Below are 10,918 nucleotides of genomic sequence, written 5' to 3' on the forward strand. Positions count from 1 at the left end.
CGCCCGGCTAGTTTTTTTGTATTTTTTTAGTAGAGACGGGGTTTCACCATGTTAGCCAGGATGGTCTCGATCTCCTGATCTTGTGATCCGCCCGTCTCGGCCTCCCAAAGTGCTGGGATTACAGGCTTGAGCCACCGCGCCCGGCCGCCAGAGACTTCTTGAAGGTCACAGCTATCATAGTCTGAGATATCAACCAAGCCTGGGACTTAGCATATACCAGAATTTTATCAAACATTTATGATTAATTTAAAAGCCAATCACTGGCCAGGCGCAGTGGCTCACGCCTATAATCCCAGCACTTTGGGAGGCCGAGGCGGGTGGATCACGAGGTCAAGAGATCGAAACCATCTGTCCAACCTGGTGAAACCCTGTCTCTACCAAAAATATAAAAATTAGCTGGGCATAGTGGTGCACACCTGTAGTCCCAGCTACTCGGGAGGCTGAGGCAGGAGAATCTCTTGAAGTCAGGAGGCAGAGGTTGCAGTGAGTTGAGATCGCACCATTGCACTCCAGCCTAGCGACAGAGCAAGCCTCCTTCTCAAAAAAAGCAAAAAAAAAATTTAAAAAAAAATCAAAAAACAAAAGCCAATCACATCCCAGACAAAGAGAAACAGTGACTCTTCACACCATCTTTTGGAAATATATGGTTTACCACCCCACTACCCCAAATCCAGGTCTCTACACATAAAGAGATGGGGACAGAAGCTATATGTGGAAAGAACACATCTCTTGGCAATCCTGTCTTCAGGAGTTGGAAGTCTCACGTAGCCACAAAGAGCCAGGCTGTGTTTTCTGCAACCAAACATATTTGGCAATTTCACAGTATGTTTCTGCTGGTCTTCACCTTCTCTCCAGACCTACTCTTCCCTAAAAGTTATGGCTAGCAAGTAATCCATCCACTTAGTAAGTCCAGTTCTTTTCATTTAGAGCTAAGATCCCACTTACCATCACTTTCTCAAATCTCTGGCCTCCCTCCCTTCCTACCTCTATACCACAAGCCTATCAGGCATTGGCCTGCCATCACTCAAACTGTTTCTGAAATCTCCCATTGTCATAAAAGAGGTGCACCACTTCCCTGGCCCAAGCAAATGTGGGCATGGAAATCACCTAACTACCTGCCTTGCTTTCCACTCCTACATTTTTCTCCTTCACACTGAGTTTAAACATCTTTTTCCATAGACGAATCTGTATTTGTTCTCAAACTACTCTTATCAGAGAAGTCTGAGATGGGAACCCCCGAGATGGGAGAATGGCCGTATTTTGTTAATGTCCCTCCAGCTAGGTACACAAAGACTAGTAGTAACAATGAAATCTTATTGCTACACTCTCATCTGTCAACACACACACATGCAAATGCACACGTGCGCGCGCGCACACACACACACACACTGCTGCTGCTTCACCTCTACTTATTTCCTACCCCAAACACTGCCCACCCTGACTCTTTCCCCATAGGCACCAGCCACAGACCAAAGCAAGAAAGCAGCCAGGACTCGGGTTGAGTGTTTGGTGGAAGTTGGACAAGAGGAGGGAGTAAGAGTAGGGAATGGTTCCTACCACAGAGATGAAACAGAAATAAGGCTGGCTATTGTTTGAGAAAAATTGAATGGCTTAAAAGGGTTGGCATGGCCTCCAAAAGTAATTAACAGACCCTGCCAAAGGAAACCAAGACAGGTCCCCTCAAGATATGGAGCACACATCAGTCTCCATATCCTTTGGGGAAAGCCTCCTACTTATTCCAGCGCAAGTCACACGTGCCGCAACCCCTACAGCAGAGGGCCATATTCCAGCCTTGTTAATACTGTACAGTGATAATGTGTGGCACCACCATACCAAATTAACAATGTGCACAATGATTGCATCCAGCATCATACCATCACTACGGCAACCTGTTGATGATCATCTAAGCCAACCTGATGGAAGGTATGTAAGCTGGTTACTAGCGGGATATGGAACAGACACATGCAAAATTCCAACAATCCCAGATAATACAGCTCACAGGCTTGGATTATATCATGCAACGTTACATACTCTTACTGCTCTTTACAGAGATTCGAGAGATAACACCTATGCAAGGACTGCTGAAAACAGATTTAATACATTCAAAGCTCCTGCAGGGATCAGTGACATACACATCAGTTACCTACAGCTTGGTGTTTCTGCCTATGTTGCAAAAAAGTTGGGATACCCTGGTGTCATAAAACCCTGATTGGAATACTGTCTGAAAAAGTTGGAGGATCTGGACAACCACTAATGGTTCAGGTTCATCTAGTGGCCCATGAATAACAGATGACAACACTTGTGACGATAAATAACTTCCTTAAAGATTTCGAGGCCAGGTGTGGTGGCTCACGCCTGTAATCCCAGCACTTTGGGAGGCCGAGGAGGGTGGATCACCTGAGGCCAGGAGTTTCAGACCAGCCTGGCCAACATGGTGAAACCTCGTCTCTATTAAAATACAAAAATTAGCTGGGCATGGTGGTGCATGCCTATAATCCTAGCTACTTGGGAGGCTGAGGCAGGAGAATCACTTGAACCCAGGAGGCAGAGGTTGCAATGAGATGAGATTGTGCCACTGCACTCCAGCCTGGGCGACAGAGTGAGACTTTGTCTCAAAAAAAAAAAAAAAAAAAAAAAGTACGACTCTGCACTCATTTTGATTCCAGGAGTAACTAATGAAATCCCCAAATTCAGAAATGCTTGGAGATCCCTTGAGAAAGCCATCAGTCCTGTGTGGTTTCCCTCTGTGAAGGCAATTTGCCATCCAGATGCTGTGAAAATCACCACAACAGCCTTGCCTTGCCTCTGCAGCACTGTACCATGCCTCGGAAACAAGCTCCACCACGAGAAATTACCACCAAGGAAAACCAATTCCAGGAGGAATTCCTGAAACTAAGCTCTAGGATGCATCTGCTGAAAGGTCAGACAGGTTGGCCAATCAACATTCACAGATGAGCAACGGGAAATCCTGCAATCATGTGGAGTGACCCATGAAATCATCTAGGCAACTCTTGGAGACAAAAAAAAAAGAAAAGAATCACCATCATCTGCAACAGACGACAGTCCATAGGGACCCATGGATTTAAAAAAAAAAATCGAACCTCACAAAGAGATTCAACAATCAGCTAATGAGTCAAAGGCCACAACCAGTATCCTGTAAGAAACAATGTCAGACCACGAGGATGAGAGGAAATCACCACGTCCAAAAAGACCAGACTAGACAAAACCAACCATGCCCCTTGAGCACTTGCCATAAGAGATCCTGGTGCCATCTCTTTCTCTAGCCACACAAGAGGAGGGCCACACTTCCAAGACAGTTCCAACTCAAGAGGTTACCCTTAAAACCTCTTGATGAAAAGAAAGAGAGGGGACAAAGTTGAGTCTGATGTCAGTAGTGAACTGGCTGAAACACTGGATTGATCAAAGAATTTTAGCATCCTATAGATGGCAAGTTTGATGCAGTGTACTTGGCCTTTGACACATTAGCAAGCATAATTGAGAAAAAATTCAAGATCCTTGATGGAAACTTGGAGAAACTTCAAACTGATGTATCATTCATGCATTTGAGAGCCATCAAGGGATACCTCCTACTGGGAATTTTTTTTTTTTTGAGACGGAGTCTTGCTCTGTCGCCCAGGCTGGAGAGCAGTGGTGTGATCTCGGCTCACTGCAAGCTCTGCCTCCCAGGTTCACACCATTCTCCTGCCTCAGCCTCCTGAGTAGCTGGGACTACAGGCATCCGCCACCACGCCCGGCTAATTTTTTTGTATTTTTAGTAGAGACAGGTTTCACCGTGTTAGCCAGGATGGTCTCGATCTCCTGACTTTGTGATCTCCCTGCCTCGGCCTCCCAAAGTGCTGGGAGTACAGGCGTGAGCCACTGCGCCCGGCCAGGAAGTTTTATTCTGCATCACTTGCAGGGATATCAGACCCTCCTCCAGCTGTCCTCACACTTGCTGTGCAGGCTGCTGGAACCACTGCTGGGACCTACAATCCCGAGAGTGACTGGTAACCACCATGCACAAAGGTGAACTGCAACTGTACGGAGACAACTGAGCACCACACCCACAGAGCCAGGATCATCCAACCCATTTGCCGAACCCCAACCATCACCTCATGGCAAAACCACCCAAATCCCTTCCCATCTTCACTCACAATCCCCCATCAAGTTCGCCCCAACAACACACCAAATCGTATTTTTTTAAAGTAGCTAACATTCCTAAGGCGCAGTGATCTGGGAGGGTCTAGCTCGAGAAGTACCCTAAAGTGCACAGGTGGTCCTATACCCATACTACACAGAGTTAAAGAAGGCTCCTCCCCTCAAGCAGTCAAGGCAGCACAAGGCAACAGTGTGTTAGGAGAGGCATTTTTCTGAGTGATACTCTCACCCAGTTTTGATACACTCCTAACAGCTGTGCTGAGGCTAGGGAAAGAGGTGAAATGGTCATCAACCTCCCCACAGAGAGGTGGCAGGAAAAGATGGGAGGGTCAAGATAGGACAAGAAAGGGGAGATGTTCTCAGGGAACAATGAGGATGAAAAAGAGGCAAGCTTAAGGAAGCAGCCAGAGAGGGACAAGGGAAAAGTCTGCAAGAAAGCTTATCCTCCTGACAGGCTGCCTTTTAATTCTTCCCAATTAGGTAGGTAAATGAGTACAATTACTACAGCTATCCTAAAGTGATAAAATGTGAAGCTTTGGCTCATGAAGATTTTAATGCCCATATAGGTTCAAAGAAGCATGACCTATCCTGTCTGCACCATATATATATGAAAGGAAGCTAAGGCTGTTTCCAAAACAGCCTTGTGATAGAAATGAGACAAACCAGGAACAATACCCACGATTCAAAGGAACATCATTTTAATATCTGAAAGTAGCATAATGTTCAGCCAATAGGCATTGGTACAACCATACATACTGCTTGTTTACAGCAGGCATCCCTTCTGAGTGGTTGGCATCTGTCCTGTACCAGTTGTTAAATATTTTGAAAATCATCTCTGTATTAAAATAATTGTGGCCCTAGGAGATAGGGAATATGAAATAAATGAAGGATTCCTTTAACATCAAAGGTCTTTAGAGTAAGACTAGAATACATTAGTATACTTTAAAAGTCTAAGGAATGCAAAATTCAATAAAGTGATATAGCCAACCCTTCACCTAAGAAAGAAAAACACATTGGGGAACTTCCCACTGTACAAAGATTTTCCAGGATGGAAAACTAACATGATAGAATTCTCTGGGTGCTGATGGGCTTGCTAATTACATTCTGTGCACAAAGGAGGGAAAGATTTATAAGCACTGGATCCCAAATACTTTACATTCATTGCAACATAGAAGAGAAGAGAAAAACCATGAATGTAGTTTTAAATTAAATATCAAAACTAATTTCACCACTTACAGTTCATTTCCCAGTGTGACTTTTTGCATCTGAGAGCCAGAATGTTTGTCAACCAAAAGAAATCCATGATGATGAAGAAACCACATGGCTGAAGGTGATTTTGGTCCATTGAACTGATGATCGTTCACTACTAAGGCAGTTAAGGAGACAGTACGTAAGCACTTGGATCTCACCAGGATGGAATTGGAATGTATCCTCAAGAAACAGCAGCAAGAAGTCGAAGAGTCCCGCAAAATGGCCAATAAAAACACCATATCCTCCTTTCTATTCACAAACAACTATTATCAAATCTTTCCCAGGTATCTAGAAAGCAGACACTATGACAAATCTTCAGGCTAGGAAGTCCTTCCTGGTATCTAAACTAATTCCTTCTATTGCAATCTAAACTCAATCTCTTACTCTATCCTCAGTGAAAACCAAGAGAAGTTGCTCATCCTCACTTATTGTTGATTTTCCGGGGATCCTTTTCCTATCTAAGCGACACAATTCAAATGTCCCTTCTTGGCCCTTGTATCATCCAAGGTTCTTGCCAGTTATGCAGGCTGCTGCTAGGGAGTGATGGAGATGCACCCAGGTCAGAGGCATCTTCTGGCTGTGGTGGCAGGCACTGCCAATGCCCAGATCATGGATCTTCCTGGTAGCTGACCTCCTGACAATCTCTGGGTCTGACCAGCATCCCCCAGGGGAGGTAATCAAACCAAGGCCCAGGGCTGCCTAGGAGCCTGCAGGCACTAAAAGCACTGGAGAGCCAGAGAGGATTTCCTCTCTGTTCCCCTCCTACTCCGCACTCCATCCTTTAGGAAGAGGGACCTCACTGAAGGACTCCTCAGCGGCAGAATGAATCCATATGGCTTGGCAGGCCAGCAGAGAATTTCAGAGAAAATGTCTGGAAAATGGGAAGCTAGGTCTTCAATGGTGGCTGTTCTAAAGTGAAAAAGAAGGAAGAAGAGGAGAAGAACCAACAGGAGGTGGTCTTCTGCTTCCACATTCACATCTGGTGACTGGCTGCTGGTATGGGGATAGCTGGATGCCCTCCAACGCACACCAAAAATAACTGAATGCTTCGGCATGGCTTTGAGATGACCAAGGACAGGGCCAGACTTGGTCTTGCTTCTTCTCTGAGAGACTCGCCATTTTCTCTGTAACCAGAACTTCCCTGAGGCACCACACGGCCCAAATCTTCCATCCCAGCAAAGACTCTTAGTTGAAGAGACTGAATAAAAGTGTTACAATTAGACAAAAAGGGAACATATGATTCATTCCTCCTTTTAACACAATACTTTGAAGATGTCACCACAATTTGGATCTGGCTATATTTTAAGTTCATTTACAAGTAGACTAGTTCTCAACTAAAAATAACCATGTGCGTTATACATTTCGACAGCTGCCTGGATTTTCCTCCGAAGGAAACAAGATTCTATATTTCACTCACATTCAGCAGAGATTCATTTTAACCCATTCGATGAAGACATAAATCACCACTACCACCCACTGGTGGCTGTGACTTTTCAGAGCACTTTAATTTCTCCTCAGAGTAGCCTCAGGAGTGGGGCAGTGAGTTATTATTATCTCCATTTCTGAGTAAACTGAACGCCAGAAACAGTGGTCTGTCAAGTTATACATGGAATTAATCAAAGGACCAGGTCTCCTGATTCCCAGCTTATTTATTTATTTTTTTTAACTAGAACAGTTGACTTTAAGAAGGCCTCAGATTTTGTCTTCAGTTATTTACTTATACTTAAATGGTATTTGGACTAAACTATTCAAGAAATTTGGGCATATAGCCTACCTCAGTGCAGGCAAAAATGCCTCAAGTTCTTCCATTTTCCTCATTAACCTGATTAAGGTTGATCTATGCTATTAGCAAATGATATACAGAATTTGGTTTCAAAACAGAAAAACAGTTACGGCCGGGTGCACTGGCCCATGCCTGTAATCCCAGCACTTTGGGAGGCCAAGGTAGGAGGATCGCTTGAGTCCAGGAGTTCCAGACCAGCCTGGGCAACACAGTAAATCGTTGTCTCTATAAAAATACAAAAATTAGCCGGCAAGAGTGGCATGCACCTGTACTTCCAGCTACTTGGGAGGCTGAGGCAGAAGGATTGCTTGAGCCCGGATGGCAGAGATTACAGTGAGCTGAGATTGTGCCATTGTACTCCAGCCTGGGAGACAGAGAGTGACTGTCTCAAAAAAACAAAAAAAGAAAAAAAAGAAAAAAAAAACAGTTACAATTTAGTATTTCAAAAATCTTTACTTGTTGTTAGTCCCCATTATGTAACAAGTTAAACACGTTAAAGAATGTATCAGTACTATCAACACTATCTGAATATTTTAGCAATTTTCTACCTAGTGTGGTTGCAGTAACCAGAGACATGCCCTTTAGATTCTGAAATGAGAACTAGAAAGAGGATTAAAGGAAATAAACAGGCAAAGCAAATTTATATGCCAAAATAATCCCATTCAGACCTTGAACCTGTGTAAACGGGCTGCTTAAAACACTCTGACCAAATATTTAGAAAACATTCTTACTTTTTAAAGGTTTATAGCTATTCTTATGCAGTTAGCAGCAGTTCCTGGAAGTGCCATTTATTACACAAATTCCATTTTACAACTAAAACACATTTTACCTTCAATATTGCCATTGTCAAAAGCCAGAAATAAATAAAAATCAGATGCTACAGTTCGCTTTACCTCTTTTCCTTTGCATTTCCAGAATTCATACTGAGAGCTTTCCAGACTGTAGTTTTAGGCATTTCATCAGATATATTAATCTCAGAGGGGTCACATCTGAAATCAGCGATTAGGACAGTGACTGTCAGACATACAAATAAAATACGTATCACAGTCTATAATGATCACTGCCCCACCAGAAGGGAAAAGATGAGGTTTGAGACCACCCAGCTAACAGCTCTCAGGAACTCTGGGAACAAGATAAAGTCTGATCTTTCTTCTGCAGCCACTGAGGTCAGAATGGGAAGAGGCAAGGTGGCCCATGAGATGGTGCTGAAAGCTGGGCTGGTGTGTCACATGGCAGCCAGTCCTGCCCCCACAACTGTGCACTTCTCCAAAGGGCCTCACTGGAGATGCTGCTGACAACGCTATGCTATCAACAGTGTAGCATCAGGAACTACCACTTACTGAGCACTAGCTGTATGCCAGGCACTTTTCATTCATGTCCTCATTTACACAGTCAAATCTCTTCTGTTCATAGTTCACAAAGGACTTTCCTAATATCTTAACTATCATAGCAACAAAGATTATTAACATCCTCATTTTGAAGATGCAGAAATGAAACCTCTCAGAGCTAAGTGACTATCCAAGGTCAAACAACAGCAAGTAGAGAATCAAGACCTTGAACCCAGCCCTTGATTTCCTAGAAACAGAATAGTTTGATGTTTTCTGCAAGCCAGATTATCTCCTTTTAAAATGCCAAGAGAGGAGGCAGCATCCTGTTAAAGGGGAAACATTGTTCCTACTTTGCCACCAGATAAATCAAGCTCACAGCTCCTTCCACAACAACGTGTAGAAAGTTTATTAAGAACCAAGACTATTATTAAGAAAAAGAGTGTCCTAATTTCCCCCACCGTATAAACCACAACCAACTCAATGATTCAGCAATAAATTCTTCAGAATCTCAATGACCCAGATATCCTGCTCTCTTCCTTCTCTGCTCCCTCTTGACCTCTAGGTTTTTCAGCCTATGGTACCTAGAGGTACACAGTGCTATGTGTATCTCTTCCAATTCAGAAACAAGATGCCAGGAGTAAAACCATGAATGGACCAATTTAGTTTCCTGTCATTTGTGGTGAGCAATAGGTTTGACAGAGAAAGGAGCTAAAATCATTGGGAGAAGTAAGTAATTTTCATGATCCCAGTTCAATTCCCCCTTGCTCCCAGAACTACAGATGCCACAAGCCAGGCTAACATTGACTATTTCTGCCTATCCCCAAAAGCTTGCCCAAGCATTGGAATTTCATGCCTACTAGGCTGAGAACTCTCTGGAAATAAAGACCACGTCCTTTTCATCTTTGGAAGATGGCAAGGAAAGGCAGAAGGAGCACTGGTTTGAGGAATAGAAGACAGACCAGGGTTTGAATCCTAATCTTTCTATTCAGCAACATTGTAACATTGGATAAACTGCCTAAAACCCTCTAAGACTTAGTTTCTTCATTTATACAAATGTGGATAGTGATATTCATATGAGTACAGGTTAACTGACAACACATAAGTAAACCCTCTAGCACAATCCCAGCACAAAGGAGGCACTCAGTACATTGACTTTCTTACCTCTCTTCTCCTTGTGATTCCCAAAACCTGATATAGTGCCTGGTACATAGCAGGTATTCAATAAACAATGAGATGGAAAAGGTATTTTCACAGGATGGAACTGGGAAGCGGAATGTTTAGCTCTTTATGCTAGCAGCTGCATGTGTGACACCACCACCACCACAAAGCCAGAACACTTAGAGAATAACCCAAAAAGTAAACTCCTTGGTGTTTGGAAGTTTTACCTGCAACTGACGCTCTTTCCAGGACTACTTAGTAACTTCCTGCTCTCTAAGGGGAACTTGTCTCCCCCAATCTCTAACATTTTCTCGGCCTCCTGGAAGAAAAATAAACATTATTATATCTCGGACCAAGTAAGACCATAAGTTCACCAGACCATTCTTCTACCACAATTTCTACCTAATTTCATTGCACATTTATTATAAACAATATGATTAGGTTCTTTCGTAGATTTGAGTTACCACAAAATGAGAGACAACCAGATATTTATATATGTGGAATAGCATTCAAAAAAGAATAAAAGAAAACGTCAATCTGAGTAAACCTCTAGATCTAATGACCAATTAACTACAATATAGCAGACAGAAGAACATTTCAAATGACACCAAGGGATACATTTAGCAAAATATAAATGGTGAGAAGCCCTAGAGGTCAAAGACCCTGTTTCTCCAATTTTAAAAAAATGGAAAGGGAACCCCCAAAAAGACTTAAGAAAGATATCAACCAATTGCAATATATGGCTCTTCTTTGGATTCTAATTCAAATAAACAAATTATTAACAATAAGAAGTCTTTTCTTTCTACCTTTGTAGGTTTAAAATAATCCAAAATGTAGGCTGGGCGTGGTGGCTCATGCTTGTAATCCCAGCACTTTGGGAGGCCGAGGTGGGCAGATCATGAGGTCAGGAGATCGAGACCATCCTGACTAACACAGTAAAACCCCGTCTCTACTAAAAATATAAAAAATTAGCCAGGTGTGGTGGTGGGCACCTGTAGTCCCAGCTACTCGGGAGGCTGAAGCAGGAGTATGGCGTGAACCTGGAAGGCGGAGGTTGCAGTGAGCCGAGATCACGCCACTGCACTCTAGCCTGGGTGAGAGAGCGAGACTCCGTCTCAAAAAAAAAACAAAAATAAAAATGATAAAATAATAATAATAATCCATAAGGTAAAAGATCTCTACTAAGAGAACTATAAAACACTGCTGAAAGAGATCAGGCTGGCTGGGTGCGGTGGCTCAC

General features: G+C 43.2%; 1 protein-coding gene across 1 annotated transcript in view; it reads right to left on the reverse strand.

Annotated features, from left to right (window-relative positions):
- SLC4A8 (solute carrier family 4, sodium bicarbonate cotransporter, member 8) overlaps positions 1 to 10,918 on the reverse strand; it is a 129,018-nt gene that overhangs the window by 2,067 nt on the left and 116,033 nt on the right. The window contains exons 23-25 of the mRNA XM_012002467.1: positions 9,906 to 9,997; positions 8,086 to 8,181; positions 156 to 6,607 (exon numbers count right to left, since the gene is read on the reverse strand). Of these exons, the coding sequence (XP_011857857.1) occupies positions 6,595 to 6,607; positions 8,086 to 8,181; positions 9,906 to 9,997 (201 nt within the window). The 3' untranslated portion in view covers positions 156 to 6,594. The remainder of the gene's footprint in view (positions 1 to 155; positions 6,608 to 8,085; positions 8,182 to 9,905; positions 9,998 to 10,918) is intronic.

Source organism: Mandrillus leucophaeus, unplaced genomic scaffold (assembly GCF_000951045.1).
Source record: "Mandrillus leucophaeus isolate KB7577 unplaced genomic scaffold, Mleu.le_1.0 Scaffold118, whole genome shotgun sequence".
Taxonomy (NCBI): domain Eukaryota; kingdom Metazoa; phylum Chordata; class Mammalia; order Primates; family Cercopithecidae; genus Mandrillus; species Mandrillus leucophaeus.